Source organism: Neophocaena asiaeorientalis, unplaced genomic scaffold (genome assembly GCF_003031525.2).
Source record: "Neophocaena asiaeorientalis asiaeorientalis breed wild unplaced genomic scaffold, Neophocaena_asiaeorientalis_V1.1 scaffold77, whole genome shotgun sequence".
Taxonomy (NCBI): Eukaryota; Metazoa; Chordata; class Mammalia; order Artiodactyla; family Phocoenidae; genus Neophocaena; species Neophocaena asiaeorientalis.
Window position 1 is genome coordinate 5,135,068 of NW_020174645.1, and position 24,732 is coordinate 5,159,799.

At 45.5% G+C, this 24,732-nt stretch overlaps 1 protein-coding gene and 1 pseudogene across 3 annotated transcripts; one reads left to right on the plus strand and one right to left on the minus strand.

Annotated features, from left to right (window-relative positions):
• The first annotated feature begins 1,501 nt into the window (after positions 1 to 1,501).
• Positions 1,502 to 23,192, plus strand: RILPL2 (Rab interacting lysosomal protein like 2). Of its 3 annotated transcripts, XR_003005010.1 has the most exons (5): positions 1,535 to 2,168; positions 9,536 to 9,687; positions 15,381 to 15,491; positions 16,218 to 16,343; positions 22,677 to 23,192. XR_003005010.1 is itself a non-coding variant. In XM_024758581.1 (4 exons), exons 1-4 carry the CDS (start codon positions 1,848 to 1,850, stop codon positions 22,705 to 22,707), a joined length of 615 nt encoding a protein of 204 aa, XP_024614349.1. In that variant the 5' UTR covers positions 1,542 to 1,847; the 3' UTR covers positions 22,708 to 23,192. The 3 variants fall into 3 exon arrangements, 2 of the variants coding, with proteins under 2 accessions (XP_024614351.1, XP_024614349.1); XM_024758581.1 differs by lacking the exon at positions 16,218 to 16,343 and having other exon boundaries at positions 1,542 to 2,168; XM_024758583.1 differs by lacking the exons at positions 15,381 to 15,491; positions 16,218 to 16,343; positions 22,677 to 23,192 and adding an exon at positions 14,699 to 15,365 and having other exon boundaries at positions 1,502 to 2,168.
• On the minus strand, positions 6,493 to 6,842 carry LOC112408789 (60S ribosomal protein L37 pseudogene; annotated as a pseudogene).
• Positions 23,193 to 24,732: the final 1,540 nt, after the last annotated feature.

The window sequence follows — 24,732 nt, forward strand, 5'->3', positions numbered from 1 at the left end:
CAGAGAGAGGATTTTATGTTTACATTTTCTTGTCCTGCCTTAAAATATAAATTTTATTTCATCAATGTAGTCCAGTTTATCTATTTTTTTCTTTTGTTTCTTTTTCTGTGTTTTTTAAAAACTCATTGCCAAATCCATTGACATAAAGCTTTTCCACTATGTTTTCTTCTTAGAGTTTTGTAGCTTTAGGCCTTTGATCCATTCTGAGTTAATTTTTGTATATGGTGTAAGGTAAGGTACGTCACACTTTTGCATGTGGGTATCCAATTTTCCCAACACCATTTGTTGAAAAAACTATCCTTTCCCCAATGAACAGTCTTGGCACCCTTGTTGAAAATAATTTGACCGTGTTTGTGAGGGTTTCTTTCTGGACCCTCTATTCCTTCATTCCTTTTTATGAGTGAATAATAGTCCATTGTATGGATATGCCATATTATACTTATGGTAAGCCTAATATTTCTCCATATTTAATCACAGGGTGTCGTCAGGTCTGTGACTAATGGATTACTGAGCCCTTGCCCGGGGCCTTGTTTGATCATTAAAACATTGTACCGTTTGAAATTAGTGTCTGTTTTGTTCGTTTGCTTTTTGTTTGTTTGTTTTATCCTTGTCCACTCTCCATTTTGACTCCACAGCTTCACTGTGGAGAAAATCTGGTACACCTACCACGAAGAAAACTGCCGATACGTTCCTGGGAAAGACAAGCTCCATTGCTGGATTGTCTGCCTATGACTATTACAAACCCTGAATTAAATCTAAAATAACCCGTTTTGTAATCCACACTGCTAATATTCTCAGTCATACCCTGTGTAGCTGCAGAATGTTTTCTAATTTCAAAGCGGTGATTTTTGTCTTATCTATTACTCCTCCCTTCCCAACCCAAGTGCCAAGCGCGCGGCACACAAGCTTAGTGTTTGTTGGAGGGAAGAATCCAGAATACCCGCTAATATTTTTTGAGCCTTTCCTAAGCGCTTTTTGTCACAGTCATTGTCTCATGATCTCATATATTCCTCACAACGACCCTACTCCGTAGGTACGGTTATTTACCCAGGAGTAAAGTGAGGCCCGGAGGACTTAAGTAACTTGCAAAGGCCACACGCTGGTCAAGTGGAGGCACCCAGGATAGAGCCAGGTGCATAGCGCAGGGAATCTCCATTTAACTGAGGATCAGATGCCGCCGGTCCCGGTGACCATAGGCCTGGAAGCTCTGCGCAACACAGACCACTAGACTCCCGCGCGCTGCCACCAACTGCTGTTTTCCGCTTTGCCGCACGCTTCAGGAAATTTTCTCAGAGACCGGATCTGCCTCCCCGTACCATGCAAATTCTATGGCTGGAACACCTGAGTGCAGAAAGGGAAGAGTTGTGCGCTTTTTAGCCTCCTTCCCAGAATGCGGTGGAAACTCCGCCCCTGTCTCCGTGGACACCCAGCTTCTGCGGTGGCTGTCACCAAGGGCGGAGCTGGGGTCTGGGCCCCTCCCCGTCTGCAACAGCTCTCGGGCTGGGAGCGATCACTGTCACCCCTTAACCTCTCTGTTCCTCTTCGCGGCGGCCCTCCCTTTCCCTTGTCCTTTCGTGCCCCAACCACATCCTGGAGCCCGCACTTCCGCACGGGCCTCCGCTGGGACGGTGCACCGGGAGTCCTGGCCTGAGATCTGCCCTGCGTGGCCTCCTCCTACAGCCCCTCTCCGGGCCCACCCCTCGGCTGCGCTGATTGGCTGCTCCTGCCCCACCCTGAACAGGCAGGGTCCACTGACCCGCGGAAAGTTTTCCGTGCCGGGAGGAAGCTGGACGTTCGGAGACTCCGAGAAAGCAGCAGCTCCGGAGGCTGCAGGGGTCTGGGCGGCCATGGAGGAGCCCCCTTTGCGAGAGGAGGAAGAGGAGGAGGGGGACGAGGCTGGGCCCGAGGGGGCCCTGGGCAAGAGCCCCTTCCAGCTGACCGCCGAGGACGTATATGACATCTCCTACGTGATGGGCCGCGAGCTGATGGCCCTGGGCAGCGACCCCCGGGTGACACAGCTGCAGTTCAAGATCGTCCGCGTCCTGGAGATGCTGGAGACGCTGGTGAATGAGGGCAGCCTGACGATGGAGGAGCTAAGAATGGAGCGGGACAACCTCCGGAAGGAGGTGGAGGGGCTGCGGAGAGAGAGCTCGACGGCCGGCAGGGAGGTGAGTGCGGGGAGCGGCCACTGGCAGGGGGGACGCTTTCTTCTCTTGAACATCCAAGCCCCTCAAAACAAATCACTACGAGTATGCAGTCCTCAGATTAGAAGGGTTAAGATGGTTAACATTAATCGAGCACTTGCTCGGTGCTGGCCCCTGTGCCGAGTGTGTTCTAAAGCAGCGGCTTCCAGCATTTTTGACCAGGACCTTGAGCAGTGGTTCTCAAGCTTTAGCCTTGAGTGTTCGTTAAAACACAGATTGCCCGGCCCCAGCTGCAGAGTTTCTGACTCAGTAGGTCTGCAATGGGACCTGAGAATCTGCATTTCTCACAAGTTCCAAGATGATGCTGATTCTCTTGGTCCAGGTTTCACACTTTGAGAAACTTTGACCTAGAGTAAGAAATACTTTTTAACTAAAGAGAAATTAGTACTTATGACCACAAAAAGATACATATAAGAATATTCAGGGCTTCCCTGGTGGCGCAGTGATTAAGAATCTGCCTGCCAATGCAGGGAACACGGATTCGAGCCCTGGTCCGGGAAGATCCCACATGCCACGGAGCAACTAAGCCCGTGCGCCACAACTACTGAAGCCCACACGCCTAGAGCTCCGCAACAAGAGAAGACACCGCAATGAGAAGCCCGCGCACCGCAATGAAAAGTAGTAGCCCTCACTCACCGCAACTAGAGAAAGCCCGCACACAGCAACAAAGACCCAACTCAGCCAAAAATTAATTAATTAATTAAAAAAAAAAAGAGGGCTTCCCTGGTGGGGCAGTGGTTGAGAGTCCGCCTGCCGATGCAGGAGACGCGGGTTCGTGCCCCTGTCCGGGAGGGCCCCGTGTGCCGCGGAGCGGCTGGGCCCGTGAGCCATGGCCGCTGGGCCTGCCTGTCCGGAGCCTGTGCTCCGCAGCGGGGGAGGCCACGGCAGTGGGAGGCCCGCGTACCGAAAAAAAAAAAAAAAAGAATATTCAGAGCAGCTTTATTCATAATTGTGTCAAACTGGAAACAATCCAAATGGAAAAGAGGAATCAATTTTTTAAATTGTGGTACATTCATATGATGGAATACTACACAACAATGAAAAAGAGCAGAGTAGTGATACACACAACTGTATGGATGAATCCTGCAGATACTACATTGAGAGACAGAAGCCAGGTACAAAAGAGAGCATTCTGCACGTGGAATTCAAGAACAGGCAAACTAATCTTTACTTATAGAAGACAGGTTGATGGTAGCCCTGGGATGGGAGAATGGGGGGGGGGCAGGAGGTACATTTATAGAGAATTAATCCAGGTGTGGTTACATGGGTGTACACATATGGTAAAAATTGTCAAGCTATAAAGTCAAGATTAGTGCATTTTTCTGTATATATGTTATACCCCCATTTTACAAAATTACATTTTACGTTGATATCCAGTATTGATGAAACAGAAGTTCAACAATTTACCCTAACTCTCCCTTACTAAACATGATGTACAGTCATACTTTCCTATTCTATTTTTATGAATTTAAAAATTATTTTGCAACTCACTGAATTAATATCATGACTCACTAGTGAATTTCCAGCTACAGTTAAAAAAAAAAAAAACTGCCCCAAGGGGATTATCTCATTTAATCCTCATACTATTATTATTCCCATTTTACAGAAATGGAGGCATAGAACAGTTAAGTAATTTGCCTGAGGACTTAACAAGTAAGAGGTGGAGGCAGGATTTGAGCTCAGAGATGCTAGTCATAACCACACTGTACTAAAATACAGACCTATGACCTTTCTTGTAGTAACATTTGATGAGTGACTGCACTGTGTGGGCTCTGGAGCTATGGCACTAAATTAGACAAGGTCCCTGCCTTCACGGAGCTTCACATCTAGTGGGAGAGGCAAGACACACAGACCTCCAAAACTAGACCACAGGATTACAAACAGAAGTATGCCATGAAAGGACAGCAGGAACTGGGTGGCTGAAACTCCTAGGGAAGAGTGAAGGTTTCTGGTAGCTTCCTTGGTACTCTTTTATTTCACCTACTCATTGCTCACGGTGACAATTATATTTGTAGATAAGGTTCTTCTTTAGTATCTGTCGTATGAGATGGTTGAGTGTCATGATTAGTAGCCTGACTTTTGAGATTCAAGAGCAGTTAAATGACTTGCCTAAGATCCCTCAGCTCACATTCTGTGCTCTTTTCCTGTCACCTCCAGCTCCAGGCACAAGGATATGCAGAAAGCCCCATCATGGACCATGAACAGTGTGGTCTGCACGGGGGCCGGGTCATTTCCTGTCTGGGGCATAGCGGACAAGCTTGTCAGCCAGCGGATGAGCTGGCACGTTTTCCTCCCAAACTGTAGTCTTAAGAACAGGGGTGGGGCAAAAGGCAGAGAAAATGAATATTTAGTGTCACTAGCAGTTTATAAAAATATGCCCTAGTGTTGTTTTTTTTTCTTACTTGTTTTTTTTTAGTTACCATTTTTAGTTGCGGTAGACATAAAAGTTACCATCTTTTTAAGTGCAGAGTTCAGTGGCCTTAAGTACATTCACAGCCATTATTATGCAACCATCACCACCATCCTCTCTAAAACTCCTGTCTTGCGAAACTGAAACTCTGTACCCACTAAACACTAACTCCAAATGCCCCCTCTCCCTCAAGCCTCTGGTAACTACTGTTCTACTTTCTGTCTATATGGATTTACCTATTCTAGGTACTTCATATAAGTAGAGTCGGATAATCTTTGTCCTTTTGCCACTGGCTTATTTCACTTAATGTCCTCAAGGTTCTTCCATGTTGTGGCATGTGTCAGAATTTCCTTCCTTTCTAAGGCTGAATAATATTCCATTGTATGGGATCCACCACAGTTTGTTTATCCGTCTGTTGATGGACGCTTGGGTTGCTTCCACCTCTTGATTTGTGTGAAGAATGTTGCTATGAACGTGGATCCATAAATCTCTCTTTAAGTCCCTGCTTTCAAGACTTTGGGGTATATACCCAAAAGTGGAATTGCTGCATCACATGATAATTCTATTTTTAATTTTTAAAGGATCTGCCATTGAGTTTTTCATAGTGACCACACCATTTTACATTCCTACCAGCAATGCACAAGAGTTCCAATTTTTCCACATCCTTGCCAACACTTACTTTCTGATTTGTTTGTTTGATTACAGTAGCCATCACAATGGGTATGAGAATAGTTTGTTTCCTTTCTTTTTTAAAAATTTAAGTTCAAAATTCAAGTGTTACAAAAGTGTTTGCCTTGGAAAAGCTCCCTCCCCATCTCTCTCCACCCCTAGCCACCACTTCCCCTCCCTAGAAGAAATTAAAATGATCAGTTTCTTAAAGTATCCAGAGATACTTTGTGCAAACACAAGCAGATATGAATATATTTTTCCGTTATTCACACAAATGGTATTATAATATGTACCCCGTCCTGCCTCTTGCTTATTTTCACTTAACATGGCATGAAAGTTGTACTAAATCAGAATATAAAGCGCTTCCTCACCTTTTAATGGCTTTTGAAAACTTCCACTGGACAGTGTTATCAAGTGCTCAACATGAGGGTTCTTAACTTGGAGTTTTTGAAACCCCCAAGAGGACCATGATTCTAATCCGCAAAATCTATGAACTTGCATGAGAAGAAATGGTATTTTTATTTTCACCAACCTCCATCTGAAATATAACACTTTCTTCAATTATGACTATAGACAACAAACCACAGTAATATTAGCAGTACCTGTGACAATCACCAATGGAAACCACAGATGTTTTCATATCCCATTACAGTGTAGTGCAGATCTCAAAACTTTGTTTTCCTTCTGTATCTTATTAGACCTGTGGCTACATCGTGTTATTTAATAAAGAAGCAGGTCTAGGAATGACAGATTTATTTTTAGAAGATTTTGATGAGTGTGTTATCTTAGTTGGTTTTCTTGTAATTCAATGCCTTTTATACATTTAAAATCAGTATTTTGAGATGGAATCCATGTGGGCTTTACCAGGCTGCCGTAAGGGTCCACGGCACACACACAAAAAAGGTTCAGAATCTCTGCTTTAACCAGTTTCCTATCAAAAGACCTTCATGTTCCAATCGTTTGCTCCGACCCCATGCAACAGTGAATTACTCTGACCTATAGCAGTTGGCCCCCTCGGTATCTAGGGGAAGTGGATTCACTGGGTCAAAGGAAAGCCACATTGGAAGTTTTTTTTTTAATTAATTAATTAATGGCTGCATTGGGTCTTCATTGCTGTGCGCGGGCTTTCTCTAGTTGCGGCGAGTGGGGGCTACTCTTCGTTGTGGTGCACGGGCTTCTTATTTTTTTAATTTTTTTTCAAAACCAGAACGTTTATTGCGTGACTTATGATTGAAATCCTGAAGATGAACTGGATGCTGCAACAGCTGCCCTCTTGGGTTTAGGTGTTGCTCCTTCACGGAATCCATGCCTGAATCGGCGGTATACAATTTCTAGGTGCCTCATTCGACCAGTCCCGGTGGTATTTCGTCTTTTAGCTTTAGCACTCCAGTTATACTTCCTCTTCCGCTTGGCAGGGTAGCCATATTTACCACAGGTCGACTTCTGAAGGTGGTAGGCCTTAGAGCCACAGCGGCGGCACAACGTGTGCGTCTTATTCCGAGGCTTTCCAAACGAGGACGTTCCGTTCGTCATTTCGCTTCTGCCGCTGAGACCAAAGAGCTCGGGCTTCTTATTGTGGTGGCTTCTCTTGTTGTGGAGCACGGGCTCTAGGTGTGTGGGTTTCAACAGTTGCAGCTCGCGGGCTCTACAGCGCAGGCTCAGTAGCTGTGGCGCACAGGCTCAGTTGCTCCGCGGCACGGGGGATCTTCCCGGACCAGCGCTCGAACCCGTGTCCCTTGCATTGGCAGGCAGATTCTCAACCACTGCGCCACCAGAGAAGTCCCCCACATTGGAGGGTTTAATAAGTATTGTCAAGTTGCACTCCAAAGGGGTTAAAGAGATTGGCTCCCTCTGCAATCAGTGAAGGAACCGGTTTCCCCACAGCTTTTACAACACAGTATGTTTTCAAACACGCTGATGTTTATCAATCCGAGAGGAGGAATGTGGTCACTATTGCTTTTCTCTTTATAGTGTGGTTTATTCTCTTTACCACCTGTAGAATATTCCAGAGTGTGGTTGTGCCTTAGTTTGTTTAACTAGACTTCTGCTAATGGACATTTAGGTTGTTTTCAAATATTTGTTTTATTTTAACTTTAGTTTGAAAAAATGTCAAACCTATGGAAGAGTTGCAAGATAAGTACAATGAACACTTGTATACCTTTCACCTCAATTCAGGTGTTATATTCAGGTGTATATGTATGTATGTGTTTGTGTGTGTGTATAGTATGTCTTAAGAGATACACACTGAAGTATTATATACACACATATACATACATGTATATATGCACATATGTACTCATATTTAACAAATATTTATGTCTATATATTATTTATTCGCTCAGAATCTTCAGACGTTATGTTAGCTGCAGAGTTAGTAAAAGATTAGGATCTTTCATCCTGAATACTAAATACTTCAGTGTGTATCTCCTAAGACATATTGCTACATAACCACAGTAAATAATTGAATTCGGGGACAAGTTGGTAGAATACGAAGATCTAATATGCCATCCCTATTCAAAATTCACAATAATATCCTTTATCGCATTTTTTTTTCTGATGCAAGATCCAATGCAGGGTTATACGGTACCTTTAGGACATATCTCTTTAGTCAGCTTTAGTCTGGAACAGTTCCTCAGCTTTTCCTTGTCTTTCATGACCTTGACATTTTTTGAAGATTGTATATCAGTTAGTCTGTAGAATGTCCTTCAACTTGGGCTTGTTCTGATTCTGATGTCTCCTCATGGTTAGATTCAAGTTATACATGTTTAGCAGGGACACCACTTAAGTGATGCTGTGTCCTTCTCGGTGCCTCATATCAGGAGGCACCTGATTCAGTTTGTCATTATGGGCAATGGTAACTTCTATCACTTGGTTAAGGTGGTGTCTGCAAGATTTCTGCACTGTAAGGTGTCTTTATTCCCTTTGTAATGCATAAGTAGCCTATGGGAAAGTACTTTGAAACTGTGAAATATCCTGTTCCCCAGCAAACTTTCACCCCAAAGTTTTAGGTCCATTCATTAGTCTTGCCTGGATCAATTATTACTGCGTTGGTTGCAAAAGGATGATTTTCTGACTCTATCATCTTCTACACTTATTAATTGGCATTCTTCTGTAAAGTACAGATCCCCCTCCTCCTTTCTGGTATTAGTCCGAGTTCTCCAGAGAAATAAAACAATAGGTGATATAGATGTAGGTATAGACACAGATGAGAATATTTATTATAGGAATCGGCTCACGTGGTTATGGAGGCCGAGAAGACCCACAATCTGCTGACTGCAAGCTGTAGAATAAGGAAAGCCGGTGGTGTAATTCAGTCCAAGTCAGAAGGCTTGTGTCAGGGGGCTGATGGTATAAGTCCTGGTCTAGGTCCAAAAGCCCAAGAACCAGGAGGGTTGATGTGCACTGTCCAAGGGCAGGAGAATAAGGATGTCCTGCTCAAGCAGGGAGTAAATTCACCCTCTCTCCACCTTTTTGTTCTATTCAGGCCCTCAATGGATTGGATGAAGCCCACCCACACTGGGGAGGAGCCTCTGCTGTACTCAGGTCACCAAGTCAAATACTAATCTCTTCCAGAAACACCTTCACAGACACACCCAGAAATAATGGGTTAACCAGCTGTCTGGGCATCCCTTAGCCCAGTCAAGTTGACACATAAGATTAGCCATTACATCCCCATTAATTAGTTAATTAATTTAAATTTAAATTTTTATTTATTTTATTTTTTGGTCCACGCCACTCAGCATGTGGGATCTTAGTTCACCGACCAGGGATTGAACCCATGCCCCTCTCAGTGGAAGCTTGGAGTCCTAACCACTGGACCACCAGGGAATTCCCTAAATTAAAAATTTTAAGTATGGATTCCTGAATCCTGTTTTTATTTGATGGGTTATTATCCATTCCTGTTACTATTCACGCGGATACTCAAGTCGTTCAGTTTGGCCAGTAGGAGTGCCTTCAAACTGTGTCCTTTTGATCTGTCTCCATCCCTTACACAATGGAATGTTCCAGACTCAACTTGGACTTTCCCTGTTCCAGCCCTGGACTCAGCTATTCTCCAAGGAGCGCTGGCTCCTTTCTTGGAGAATGGTACTTGGAATTCTTGCCTCTTTACCATCAACCAAACACTTCCAACAGGCAACGTCTCATCTCATCGGGTCCCTGGGAGTAGTAACAGAACAAGAGAACTTTCCTTTCTGGGATGGACAGTCCATCCTCATGAGGGAAACTGTATAAGTGATATCTTTTCTTACAGGTGAACCTGGGACCAGACAAAATGGTGGTTGACCTGACAGATCCCAACCGACCACGCTTTACTCTACAGGAACTGAGAGACGTGCTTCAGGAGCGCAACAAACTCAAGTCGCAGCTGCTGGTGGTGCAGGAAGAGCTGCAGTGCTATAAGAGGTGGGCTGTGCTGCCTGGGGCTCCTACACCACAGAGCAAGACACTGCCTAGAATTCCTTGATATATTACATATCTGTTCTTATGTTCATCCAATCTACTTATTGAAGACCCACTATATGCCAGACACTATTCCTGGCACTGGGGGTAGAGCAGGAACAAAACAGAAAGTCCGTGCTAGTCTAGGGGGAAGACAGGCAATCAGCCAGAAGGCCTGCAATGAACACACAGGATAATGGTGGTGAGTGCTGAAGAGAATGTAGATCAAGGTGACATGACAGAGAGCAGAGTGCTGGGGGGGCCCTGCTTTAGACTGGGTGGTCAGGGAAGACCCCCCTGAGGTGAATGACAAGAAGAAGCCAACCATGTAAAGATTTGGTTGCATAAAAGTAGAACAAGAAGTGCAAAGGCCCTGAGGTAGGAACCCATTTGGCCAATTTAAGAGGCCCACCATGGTGGAACTTGGAATGTGAGGTAGAGGACGGTCCAGAAGAGACCGAGGGGTGGCCTTTTTGGACACAGGAAGGAGCTCTAGTTTTGGGGTTTTTTAAAAAATAAATTTATTTATTTATTTATTTTTGGCTGTGTTGGGTCTTCATTGCCGTGCGTGGGCTTCTCATTGTTGTGGCTTCTCTTGTTGCGGAGCACGGGCTCTAGGCACGCGGGCTTCAGTAGTTGTGGCTTGCGGTCTCTAGAGCTCAGGCTCAGTAGTTGTGGCGCATGGGCTTAGTTGCTCCATGGATATGGGATCTTCCCAGGCCAGGGTTCAAACCTATGTCCCTTGCATTGGCAGGCAGATTCTTAACCACTGCACCACCAGGGAAGCCCAGGAGCTCTAGTTTTATTGTAAGCGTAATGAGAAGATTTTGGGAAATCTTAAGGGAATGACACAGTCTGATTTACTATTTTAAAAGATCAATGTGGTGATTTTGATAACTGAATGACTTGGTTATGTGAGAGAATGTCCTTGTTCTTTGGAAAGACACTTAAGCATTTAGGAGTGAGGGGGTAAGATTCTTGTCTCCAGTTTACTCTCAAGTGGTTCAGGGAGAAGATGGTTGCATGGGTGGATGGGTAGGTGGATAGGTGGATGGATGGATGGATGGGTAGGTAGATAGATACACGGATAAGCATTTGAGGGATCTGGCTAGATATATGGGAAGTTTTTGTACTAGTATTACACCTTTTCTCTAAGTTTGAAATTGTTTAAAAATTACAAGTTAGAAAAGATCACAATAATACTGGGTAGAGGAGGAACTGTAGGACAAGCAAGAGAGGAAATAAGGAAGCTGTTGACATAGCAGGTTTGGACTTCACTTTATCCTTCTGCACCATGTTTCCCCAAATAGTTTACTTTATGGAGGTATTTCTTGAAAAGGGAGCTCTAGGGAGTTCCCTGGTGGTCCAGTGGCTAGGATTCGGCGCTTTCACTGCTGTGGCCCGGGTTCAATCCCTGGTCGGGGAACTGAGTTCCCACAAGCCACACAGCGCGGCAAAAAGGAGCTCTGTGGTTGAATAATTCTGGGAAACACTGAGTTAAACAAAGCAGGTTTCCTTAGAGGCAGGAGAAGGAAAGATCAAGAGAATAAAAACATGGTGCCAGGACTTCCCTGGTGGTCCAGTGGTTAAGACTTCGAGCTCCCAATGCAGGGGGCGCAGGTTCGATCCCTGGTGGGGGAACTAAGATCCCACATACCTCAGGGTGCCGCCAAAAAGTAAAAACCAAAACAAACAAAATGTAGTGCCAACTAATATCTACCAATGCTTACCATGTGCGAAGTGTATCCCGAGCATCATCTCAATTAGTGTTCACAGCAAGCCTATGAGTTAGGGTAGTGTCATCCCCGAGATGATCTAAGGGTCAGAGAGGTCAAGTACCTGCTTGAAGTCCCAGGGCTGGTGGTGGCATAGGAGTTAGGGTAATGTCATCCCCGAGATGATCTAAGGGTCAGAGAGGTCAAGTACCTGCTTGAAGTCCCAGGGCTGGTGGTGGCATAGGAGTTAGGGTAATGTCATCCCCGAGATGATCTAAGGGTCAGAGAGGTCAAGTACCTGCTTGAAGTCCCAGGGCTGGTGGTGGCAACCTTGAGACATGGCGTCAGACAGCCTGACATTAGAGCCTGAACTTTTAATTATCATGCCACATTTGGACTCGGAAAGTTTGGAAGTAAGGAGATACTCTAATTCAAAACAAAACAAAGCCCCAATGATATTATTCCTTAAATTCATTCCATGTGGCATCATTAAGAGAGCATCAAAGTAAAAATGTCCTAGGAAGCTAAATCCAAAAGAGCTGAGTTCTGCCAACAGGAATTTAATTGTCTTCCTTCTGCTGAGGTTGGAACGCTGTTAATGGAAAGACCTGTCTTCATCTCATTTAATAAGTACTCCAGACACGGTTAATTAAAAAGAGGAACTCTTAGACTGCTGATGCCATGAGCAGCTTGCTAGTGAATAACGCAACACACGTTAGTTCCAGTTTTGAATTCCCAGAGAACAGCAGATGTGCACTTCCCGTCTGGTACAGGCCAATAGACAGACAGCAGGATTCTGTTTAGTCTCCTGTGTTATATATTCTGGAGAAACCAGCATGTCAACTGAGGTGTTCTCTTAGCAACTGCATCAATTTGGAGGCCGAAGCTCATACTAATGATAGTTTTAACTGAAAGCAGATATGCTCGACTGTTTCCAAAGATGGTCACAACAGTTTTTCCCATCCTGCATTCCTTTTTTTTTAATTAATTAATTTATTTATTTATTTATTTACTTAATTTTATTTTTGGCTGCATTGGGTCTTCGTTGCTGCGCGTGGGCTTTCTCTAGTTGCAGCGAGCTGGGGCTACTTCATTGCGGTGCGCGGGCTTCTCATTGCGGTGGCTTCTCTTGTTGCGGAGCACGGGCTCTAGGCACGCGGGCTTCAGTAGTTGCGGCACATGGGCTCAGCAGCTGTGGCGCACAAGCTCTAGAGCGCTGGCTCAATAGTTGTGGTGCACAGGCTTAGTAGCTCCGCGGCATGTGGGATCTTCCCGGACCAGGGCTCGAACCTGTGTTCCCTACATTGGCAGGCGGATTCTTAACCACTGTGCCACAAGGGAAGTCCACCTGCCTTCCCTTTCCAATGAGATTTTTCCACTCCTCTCATCGGAGTAGAGGTAGAGTCTATTTTCCGTCCCCTTGAATCTGGACGGCCCTATGACTTGCTCTGACCAATCGAATGTGGTGGAAGTGATGCTGTTTGGCTTCCTAGGTTAAGGCTCTAAAAGGCCTAGCAGCTTCCATGTTTGTGCTCTCAGATTGCTGCCTTGAGACCACCATGCTACGAGGAAGCTCAAGGTAGTCACATGGAGAGGTCACATGAAGAAGAACCAAGGTGCCCCATATGACAGCCCCAGCTGCATCCAGCCCCCAGCTGATCCACCAACTGAATGCAGCCAGTTGAGAACCCCAAACTAGACCATCAGGAGAACCACCAAATGAACCATAAGAAACAGAGCCATCATGAGAAGTCATAAATCATCATAGTTTTAAATCACTAAGTTTTAGGGTGTTATGTAATGGTAGGTAGTGGGAAAAGGTAATTTTTAGATGATTCTCATATGAATATTATTATAATAAATATATATAATAAAAATAGAAATAATATTAAGTAATAAGAGCCCACTCTTTGCAAAGAAAGAGAGAGAGGGGTAAATTCTGCTATCTGACGTTCATACCTAAAGGGGTATCTCAGTCAGCTCAAGCTGCCATAACAAAACACCAGAGACTGGGTGGCTTAAACAATAGAAATTTTTTTTCTCACAGTTCTGAAGGCTAGAAGTCCAAGGTCAAGGTGCCAGTATGGTTGGTTCTGGTTCTTCCTGGCTTGTAGACAGCTGCCTTCTTGCTGTGTCCTCAAATGGTGGGGAGAATGAGAGAGCAAGCCGTCTGGTGTCTCTTCTTACAAGGGCACTAATCCCATCATGAGGGCCCACCCTCATGACCTCATGTAAACCTAATTGTCTTCCAAAAGTCCCATCTTCAAATACCATAACATTAAGGGTTAGGGCTTCAACATATGAATTCAGTCTGTAGTAAGGGGAAAATTGATGCCTATAGCATGGACATAAATTTACCAGTAGGTACCACAACAAAATACCTAAGTGGATCTAATGAGCTTACTGGGTCAGACTTTTTTTTTTTTTTAATATTTATTTATTTATTTATGTGGCTGCATCAGGTCTTAGTTGCAGCACGTGGGCTCTCTAGTTGTGGCACCCTGGCTTAGTTGCCCCACGGCATGTGGGATCTTAGTTCCCTGACCAGGGATCGAACCTGCATCCCCTTCATTGGAAGGCAGACTATTTTTTAATTTTTTAATATTTAAAAAATTATTTATTTATTTATTTATCTATGGCTGTGTTGGGTCTTTGTTGCTGCACGCAGGCTTTCTCTAGTTGCGGCGAGCAGGGGCTACTCTTCATTGCAGTGCACAGGCTTCTCATTGCAGTGGCTTCTCTTGTGGAGCACGGGCTCCAGGTGCCTGAGCTTCAGTAACTGTGGCACGGGGGCTCAGTAGTTGTGGCTTGCAGGCTCCAGAGTGCAGGCTCAGTGGTTGTGGTGCAGGGGCTTGGTTGATCCACGGCATGTGGGATCTTCCCGGACCAGGGCTCGAACCCGTGTCCCCTGCATTGGCAGGCAGATTCTTAACCACCAGGGAAGTCCCATGGAAGGCAGATTCTTAACCACTGGACCACCAAGGAAGTCCCTGGGTCAGACATTTAAATGCTTCACTGTGGTCAGGCTTCTTTTGGTTGCAGGTGACAGAGATCCAATTCAAACTAGCTTAAGCACAAAAGGGAGTTTTATCGGTCACATAGCTGGGAAGGATCCTGGAACTGGTCTCAGAAATAAAGAAAAAACTGCAACTAAGGCTTCAGTGTTGGAATCAGGGACTGTGTGCCTCTTTCTTTCCTCTTTGCTTCTCTTTATTGGCCTTATTATTTTGTATTAAAGACAGTCCTTCTCTGAATCTTAGGAAGCATGGCTGCTGGCAATCAGCAAGTGAGAGAGAATAGCCTTCTTCCAACTTCTGTACATCAAATCCAGGGAAGTACTCTGGCCCTCTTTCGGTCACCTGACCTAAATATCTTATTGATCAATATCAATCTAGGTCTTATCACCATCTGACTTACTATATATTTTTAAATTTTACTTATTTATTTGTTTCTTGACTGTTTCCTTTCCCAATGGGATATAAATTGCATGAGAGAAGGTATTTTATCTATTTTGTTAATTGCTATATCTATATACATTGGTACAATTTGTAGCTTAATAATATTTGTTGAACGAATGAATGAATTCCATTTATTATCTCGCTTAATCCCTCAATTCTAGGAATTAGATATTTTCATTATCCTTATTTTACTAATTAGGAAACCAAAGGTTAAGTTAGAGGATTTATACATGGTTATATTTCTAGCAATTGGAGAAGCTTAAAGTACCAGCCAATGGAATTAGCCAAGGGAAAGAAAGAAGAGGTGTCAACAGTGGAAAGGCGGAAGGAAGATTCTAATCATCTGAGTCAGAATGTCTAACTGTAGCATTTCAATGATAATATTATTAATATAATAATAATTATTAAGCACCTTCACTTTCAGAGCTGCACAGATAAGAGATCTGCAATAAAACAACCCACTTATTTGTCTCCTTTTTCCTAGTGGCCTGATCCCAGCAAGAGAAGGCCCAGGAGGAAGAAGAGAAAAAGATGCTCTGGTTACCAGGGCCAGCAATGCCAGCAGTAACAAGGAGGAGACAATCATAAGGAAGCTGTAAGTCACCTGGCTGCCCCCTGTTGCCACTAAATAATCACTAAAGGAAGGAGTGGGGGTGAGAAGGGGAGGTCCTGCTCTCCTGGTGGTGGTCTTGCAGCTGATATGAAAACTCATTGCCGGTGTATTATAATATCTGCCAGGCAGTAGCGTAAGCACTTAACATATATTAATTCATTGACTCTTCACAGTGACCCTATGAGGTAGGAACTATTACAATCCCCAGCTTACAGATGGGGAAGTAAAGACCAAGAAGTAAAGTTACGTACCCAAGGTCACACAGATAGTAAACAGTGAAGTCAGGATTTGAACCCAAGGAAATCCAGATTCTACGCTCTACTGCCTCCCTATGATATAATAACAATAAACAAATAATAATAATATTACAACCACAAGAAAAACACAGTAACAATAATGATTGGAGTTTAAGGGGGCTAGTTCATCACCAACTTTGGAGGACCCTGGGTCTCCCAACGCTGGGACCCATAATGCAGTGTCCTCTGAATACCCCCTCGTGTTCACGCACCATTGTTAATCCCTTGTTTCTTTGGTTGCTGTGCCTCAAACCATAGAGTGTGGGACACTAGTTAAAATTCAGATTCTCAGATATCAAGTCATTGGTTCTAGGATGAGGCCCAGAAATCTGGATTTTTACTAAATTCCCAGACAGTTCTGATGTGGGGAACCCTTGGACCACACCTTGAGATGTGCCTTTTCTGTCTACAGATGTCAGTACAATTAGGCACACCTTTCCTCCACCCCAGGCTGAAGGGAGCAGCTGGTTTGCCTTGGTTGCTTTGAGAATGTCCTGCCCGGTGACAGTTTATCAGCTCCTGGTCTTTTGGATCGAAAGTGAGAAACAGCCTCGATCAAACTAGAAAGCCTACGGGGGGCCAAGCACTTAATGTGGATGAGTGATGGGGCTGTGGGGTGGGGTAGGGGACAGTTGCCCCTCAGTTCTGTCTGGCCTAGGAATAACATGTTACTAGAGCTTCCACTTCTTGAGTGAAGCCGAGAAGCCGGATTTGTTCATGGAATCTGATTTCCAAATGCCGGCAAATAATTTAAGATTAAAAATAAAGACTGTACGATCCAAACGACCCACCATCGCAGGCTGTATCAGGTCTTAGGCCGCCATCTGGCTCTTGCTCCATTATTCCTGCTTCTCAGGGAGGGCTGAGGGGACCTCGTTTTCTTCCATTCATTCGGTCATTAGTCAGTCAACAAACCCTCACTGAGTCCATATTGTGCACCAGGTGTGGTGCTCAAGCTGGGGGTGCTGCAGTGACCTATTTTGCAAGGACTTCGTGGACTAACTTCACAGGGAAATAATTTTGAGGGATCAGAGATTCTGAGTTACCTTCCAGGACAGGTTTAATTAAGATGCCTTTGTTTCAAGAGAGAGGAGAAATTTTTATTTTTATTTTTCTCTTTTTGGATCTCAGGAACATAGGGTTGCGTTAGTGAGTCTCAGCTCATGGCACAATGCACCTCGCTGTGAGTGTAAGACCCCTTCCTTCTTGGTTTTATTTGTTCCCTCTTTATCCCCATCCCCCATTCCCATTCTGCTTCCCAGCTCCCCTCCCCCTCAGCCAGTCTCCTATGGGTATTTATTTACCATGTTCTAAAAATTGTATATTGTCTTTTGTGGATGTATTTTCAATAGTAACTGATATTCTGTTTAACACTTCATTCTGTTTCCTCGTATTGTTTTTTTTTCTTCACTAAACACTGTTGTTGTTTTCTTTTTTATCAGGCACTCTTTTTTTTTAGAAAAAGAAATATATATTTAAAAAAGTTTTTGGCTGCACCGTGGCATGCGGGATCTTAGTACCCCGACCAGGGATGGAACCCATGTCCCTTGCAGTGGAAGCGCAGAGTCCTAACCACTGGACTGCCAGGGAATTCCCTCAGGAACTCTTTTTTAAATTTTAATAATATATTTTACTAACCCAACACATCCAAAATATGATCATTTCAACGTGTGATCACTATAAAACATTATTAATGAGATATTTTACATTCTTTTTTTTAAATAGTAAGCCCTTGAAATCTGATGCGTATTTTACACTGACAGCACATTTCAGTTAAAGACTCGTTATGGGGCTTCTCTGGTGGCACAGTGGTTAAGAATCCCCCTGCCAATGCAGGGGGCATGGGTTCGAGCCCTGGTCTGGGAAGATCCCATATGCCACGGAGCAGCTAAGCCCGTGCGCCACAACTACTGAAGCCCGCGCGCCCTAGAGCCCGTGCTCCACAACAAGAGAAGCCACCGCAGTGAGAAGCCTGTGCACCGCAACAGAGAGTAGCCCCCGCTCACCGCAACTAGAGAAAGCCCGTGAATGGCAATGAAGACCCAACGCAGCCAAAAATAAATAAAATTAATTAATTAATTTAGAAAAAAAAGACTCGTTATGTTTCAAGGGCTCAAAAGGCATGTGGCCGCTGTATTGGACAGCATAGCTTTAGCCGATATATGGTCAGATGCCTTGGGCTTTGAGAACTGCGTTTGAATGATCTTTTTTTTTTTTTTTAGTATTTTTTATTTTAATCATACCTAAACACGAACCCGCATCCCCTGCATCGGCAGGCGGACTCACAACCACTGTGCCACCAGGGAAGCCCTTAATTATTTTTTAAAAAATTGAAGTATAGTTGGACTTCCCTGGTGGTCCAGTGGTTAAGACTCCACACTTCCAATGCAGGGGCTCCGGGTTTGATCCCTGGTCGGGGAACTAAGATCCTGTATGCCGTGTGGCGCAGCCAAAAAAAAAATATAATAATAATAATAAAGAAATTGTAGTACAGTTGATTTATAATGTATTAGTTTCTGGTATACAGCAAAATGATTCAGTTATACATATATATATATTCTTTTTCAGATTATTTTCCATTATAGGTTATTACAAGATATTGAATATAGTTCCCTGTTCTGAACAGTAGGTCCTTGTTGTTTATCTATTTTATATACAGTAGTTTGTATCTATTAATCCCAAACTCCTAATTTATCCCTCCCCGCCACTTCCCCTTTGCTCACCATAAGATTGTTTTCTCTGTCTGTGAGACCATTTTAATCACTTTTAAGTGTACAATTCAGTCACATTAAATGCATTAAGATCCTGTGCATCCACAACCACTATCCATTTCCAGAACTGTTTCGTCATCCCGTCCCGAAACTCTGTCCCCATTAACCATTAACTCTTCTGTTCCCCTCCTCCAGCCCCTGGCACCCACCACTCTATTTTCGGTCTCTATGAATCTGACTACCCTTGGGACCTCATATACGTGGAGACATGCAGTATTTGTCCTTTCATGACTGGCTCATGTGATTAGCATAATGTCTTCAGGTTCATCCATGTTGTACCATGTGTCAGAATTTCTTTCATCTTTAAGGCCCAGTGATATTCCATGGTATGTATAGACCACATTCGATTTATCCATTCACCTGTGGATGGACATTAAGCAGTTTTTAAGAGCTGTCCATATAGCAGCGTAGACATCCAACTTGTTTCTGACCCCAGCGATGGGATCGCAGTTTGCCTCCCCCACTGTGGACAGTGCTGCAGTGAATATCTCCATGCTTCTTCATGTCCTCTCCTGGACCTGAGTGTGAATTTCCCAGGGATATATACCCAGGAGTGATATTGCACGGCCGTGGGGCCTATCATCCAGGGTTCTTGCTTATCAACAAAGGCTCACGCAAAAGGAGTGACTGAAAAGATTTAAAGAAGGGACATTTTACAGACGTGGGAACAGAGATGCGGGATGGAGAAGCATGGAGAAGCATCCTGGGGCGGGCAGCAGAGGGGCGGGGGGGAGGGTCATACAGGCATGTGGCCTTCAGAAGAGGAGCACACAGCAACTAGTGAAACAAAGCCTGGCAGGGACAGAGCAGGGAGTGAATGCCCTCACCTCTCTCTCCTCCCACCCTCCCTGCGCCTGCAGGTGCTTCCCATTGGCTGAGCCCAGCCGGAAGCTAGAGGACAAGGGAGCTTGTTGAGATCCCCCACAGAGCTCAGCCTCCTGGAACCTCAGGCTAGAGAAGAGAGGAGATGCTTCTGCGGGGGCAAACAGCCCACAGAGTGCGTGTCTACTTAGTTCAGTTAAGTATTACGCGCAGGCTCAGTGGCCATGGCTCACGGGTCCAGCCGCTCCGCAGCATGTGGGATCTTCCCGGACCGGGGCACGAACCCGTGTCCCCTGCATCGGCAGGCGGACTCCCAACCACTGCGCCACCAGGGAAGCCCTACCAGGCTTTCTTGAATGGCTGCATGAAACAGCGTTATCAGACAAGACCACCTGAAACCACATTTACTTACTCTTCCAACAAATACTTATTGAGAGCCTACCATGTGCCAGGCACTGATCTAGGTGCTGGGGATACAGTGAGCAAGACGGATTCCCTGCCCTCATGGTGCTTACGTTCCAGCAGGGGAGGCAGAGAGTGAACCGGTCAGGAAATGTCCTAACGGGACAGCTTCAGATGGTCCTACCTGTGCTGAAGACCATTAAATAGGGTGCTGAGAGAGAGGTTGATCAGGAGCTGCTTTTTTTTTTTTAAGTTATTTTTTGGCCGCGCCATGCGACTTATGGGATCTTAGTTCCCCAAACAGGGATCGAATCCGGGCCCTGGGCAGGCAGTGAAAGCACGGAGTCCTAACCACTGGACCGCCAGGAAGTTCCCGATAGGGAGCTACTTTAGATTTGGGGAGTCCCGGAAGACGTCTATGGAAAGGCAACATTCAAGCTGAGCCCTGGAAGGCCATAATGACCTGAGTTTCCCCTGCCTTCCTGGCAGAGGGAACAGCAGGTGTAAAGGCCAGAGGCTGGAGAGAGCTTGTGCAACAGAGATCATGGTGGCTGGAGCGGCAAAGAGAAGGGAGGTGAGGTTGGAGAAGGGGAGGGAGTGGGTCATTCGGGGCCGAGTGGATCCCGGTGACGACTTTAGGTTTCATTCTAAGTGCTTCGGAAAGACCTTGGAAGGTTCGAAGATGGGGAGTGACATGTCCATAGTCACCTATAAGAAGGTCACTCTGGCTGCTTTGTGAAGAAGGGTTGAGGGGACAAGTAGGGCCAGTGGGAGTGTTTCTTCCCCAAGAAAGGGTCTCCTAAGGTAAGATAATGAATGAAAGAGCATCTCCACCCTACAGCAGGTGTCAGATCTGAAGGTGTTTATGTGGGACATTCATTGGCTGAGGATCTCACTGTAAACAAGACTTCCAGACCCATAAGCTACCCATAAGTTTCTTTCCTTCTTTCTTTTAATATTTATTTATTTATTTTATTTTTGGCTGTGTCGGTCCTAGTTGCGGTGTCCGGGATCTTTTTGCAGCGCGCGAGATCCTCTGCTGAGGTGCATGGGCTTCTCTCTGGCTGTGGCCCGCATGCTCAGTGGTTGCGACACACGCGGGCTTAGTTGCCCCACGGCATGTGGGATCTTAGTTCCCTGACCAGGGATCGAACCCGTGTCCCCTGCATCAGAAGGCGGATTCTTAACCACCGGACCACCAGGGAAGTCCCCATAAGCTACTGGTTTCTTTCTGCCTCTTCTAGGGGAGTTCTTTGGGTTACTTAATTGGAGTTTGAGCCTGATACGGCAAAAATACAATGTTTGTAAGCCAGCCTGAGGACACAGGTTTAAAGAGCGTGAGACCACAAATTCACGTCAGACGAGATTACTGAGCTAATGGAATGAATGAGTGAATGAATGAATGAACGACTCTCCGAAGAAGTAGGTCATGCTGAGAAGGATTTTTGTCTTCGTCCTGAGGACAGTGGGGAGCCATGCAAGTGTTTAAGCTGAGGAGTGACTGAGCTCTGCACAGTGACGCGGTCATTCTGGCGGCCCCGTGAGTGGATTGTGGGAGGGGAGGCTGTTATGCTCCTCCTGGTGGCTTGGCCTGCGGGTGGCAGTGGAGGAGATGAGAAGTGGGGGGATCAGAACATAGCTGGGGTGTGGTGACTAAAATACAGCAGGTGGGCTGAGGGGAGACGAGTTGAGAACAACTCCCGGTTGCTGGCTTGAATGACGTTTCCTGAGACAGGGAAGTGGGGTTGGCGGGGTATGCACAGGCTCAGGGGGCGGGCGGCTGAGCCCTCACGCCTGTATCGCATGTGAGTCAAGGGCTCGTCCTGCTGTTGCTGGCAGAGCTGCTAGCTGTGCTCAAGAGGTTTGTCTTTGACTGGAAGCAAGAGCCCGTATCCCCATCACTGACTTTTCAGCCCACCAGCCATCTTTCCTACAACTGGAAATAGCATTGACACTGTACTTTGTGTCACTGTACTTTGATCAACCCCAGATGTCATTCCGTTTTTAAATTTTTATTTATTTTTGGCTGCACTGGCTCTTCGTTGCAGCGCGGGCTTTTCTCTAGTTGCGGTGAGCGGGGGCTACTCTTCGTTGCGGTGTGTGGGCTTCTCATTGCGGTGGCTGCTCTTGTTGCGGAGCACGGGCTCTAGGCGCGCGGGCTTCAGTAGCTGTGGCACGCGGGCTCAGTAGTTGTGGCGCACAGGCTTAGTTGCTCTGAGGCATGTGGAATCTTTCCGGATCAGGGATAGAACCTGTGTCCCCTGCGTTGGCGGGCAGATTCTTATCCACTGCGCCACCAGGGAAGCCCCCAGATGTCATTCTTCCTTTTCAAAACTTTGCATGAGGGGGACTGAAAGTTTGTTACTCATGCCTCAGGGGATATCTTTATATGTTTTGTCTGTTATATCCAAGAACTTACGTGTTACTCTTTATTCATTGCAAATATCTATTTTATAATTGTAGGTACCATTGAGAAGTTACCACTTCCTCTACAATAAAAACCACTTAAAATCAGAAATTAAAAAAAAAAAAAGGTTCCAGACTCCATCTGTCAGTCTAGCACAGTAGTTATGTGGGCTCTGGGCCCAAGTCCCAGTGGTTCCAAGATATGCTGTGTGACCTTGGGCCTGTTACTTCACCTCCCATAACCTCAGTTTGCTCATCTATAAAATGGGGGTATTGATTGTACTCACCTCCTCATGTTGTTATGAGTTTGAAATGAGCTAGTAGATGGAAAGCCCTGGAACAGTGCCTGTCCCATAATGAGCCCCAAGGAAATGGCCTGCAGGAGCTGCTTACAGATTTTGCAGGAGGTTCTGCACCTCCCACTTCAGAACTCGGTCTGTTTCCTCTGACCCCTCTCTCTCTCCACCCAGGTTCTCTTTCCGATCGGGGAAGCAGACATAGATCTGGGACCATGGCTCAGTTCTCAGAAGACGACTTCAAAAATCATCTCTCAGTGCCAGTGCGTACCCACTGCACTTGCTCCTTTGTTTCCCCTCAAAGCCGTCTGAGGAGGAACGGATGAGGTTTCCTCCCCGACTGCAGAATTGAACACCCCCGAAGGCTGGGCCAGGGCGAGTGAAGCGGCACAAAGAAACCGAGAAAGCAGAAGGAAAGCGAAACGGGGCCACCTGCAGCCCCACTTCAACCCCCCAAGAGGCCCCCAGCGTGCGGATGTGCTTTCTGCTTCTCAGGGCTCACAAACGACCCAGGTCTTCACCGCGTAGCTGCGAAATACACCGGCCCAAATCGGGGTGGGGAGAACAGGATGCAGGACAAGCTGGTATGGACTTTGCAGTGATGACTTCACTGATATTTGGTGACTATTTGGTTTTGCTAACGTGACTTTCTTTACATGATTTTTTTATTAAAGTAAAATGACTTTTACACTTCCCGTGTTTTAGAGTGGCCTCTTAGAGTTACGTGACCTTGTGTAAGTTACTTCAGCTTTTTGGAGTCTTGGTTTCCAAATCTGTGAACTGTACATAGTTGACCCTTGAATAACACAGATTGAACTGCGAAGGTCCACTCACACACAGATCTTTTTTCAATAGTAAACACTGTAGCACTGCACGACCTGCACTTGGTTGAGTCTGCGTATACGGAGGAAACTCGAATATGGAGGGCTGACTCTAAGCTGTATGCGGATTTTTCGACTGTGGAGAGGGTGGGTGTCCATAACTCCCTGCATCGTTCAAGAGTCAAATACACACACACACACACGTATATATACATATATAACGTATGTATACCTACATACATATATATATACATGGTGCACATACATCTCATTGAATCTAAGTGAGGCACCATTAGTGTGTTGCTATGACAGGAAAAATGCTACAAATTATAACATTAAGAAGCTATGGATTTTAAGGCTCATCCTGATTTCAGCCATGTTAAAATGTGGGAAAAAATAAGTGCATTTAGGAATCAATGAAATACAGTCTGTAGATAGCGGGAGACTATACTTTGCAAAGAAACTAACGAGCCTGCTGAACTCACCCTATGAGCCTGCCTTCTTAGTGAATAACACTGGCTTACTGAACGCGTTTCCCTGCCGCCCGGATTATCTCATTTATTCCTATAACATCTGAGGAGACGGGGACTAATACTAATCGTCCAGTTTACAGATTTGGAAACCAAGACCCCGAGAGGTTAGAGTACTTCACACGAGGTCACGTAGCTGGGAAGTGACTGCCCAGAACGCACACGGAGGCCTGATCCTAAGGCCTCGGTTCTTATCTGTGACGCTCTATGTACCCTGATTCTCCAAAAAGTGCAAATATTAGTAATGAGTGCAGTTTACTGTATGCCTTGCCCACACCTATGTATGTTGCCTCACCTCATCCTGTCCACCTATGTATGTTGCCTCACCTCACCCTGTACCCCTATGTATGTTGCCTCACCTCATCCTGCACACCTATGTATGTTGCCTCCCCTCATCCTCTACACCTATGTATGTTGCCTCACCTCATCCTGTCCACCTATGTATGTTGCCTCACCTCACCCTGTACCCCTATGTATGTTGCCTCACCTCATCCTGCACACCTATGTATGTTGCCTCCCCTCATCCTCTACACCTATGTATGTTGCCTCACCTCATCCTGTCCACCTATGTATGTTGCCTCACCTCACCCTGTACCCCTATGTATGTTGCCTCACCTCATCCTGCACACCTATGTATGTTGCCTCCCCTCATCCTCTACACCTATGTATGTTGCCTCACCTCATCCTGTCCACCTATGTATGTTGCCTCACCTCACCCTGTACCCCTATGTATGTTGCCTCACCTCATCCTGCACACCTATGTATGTTGCCTCCCCTCATCCTCTACACCTATGTATGTTGCCTCACCTCATCCTGTCCACCTATGTATGTTGCCTCACCTCACCCTGTACCCCTATGTATGTTGCCTCACCTCATCCT

Coding starts and splice junctions, on each gene's coding strand:
- RILPL2 (XM_024758581.1), top strand. CDS start 1,848: ATGGAGGAGCCCCCTTTGCGAGAGGAGGAAGAGGAGGAGGGGGACGAG. Junction 9,688..15,380: donor GAGCTGCAGTGCTATAAGAG/GTGGGCTGTGCT, acceptor CCTTTTTCCTAG/TGGCCTGATCCCAGCAAGAG. Junction 15,492..22,676: donor GAGACAATCATAAGGAAGCT/GTAAGTCACCTG, acceptor CTCTCCACCCAG/GTTCTCTTTCCGATCGGGGA.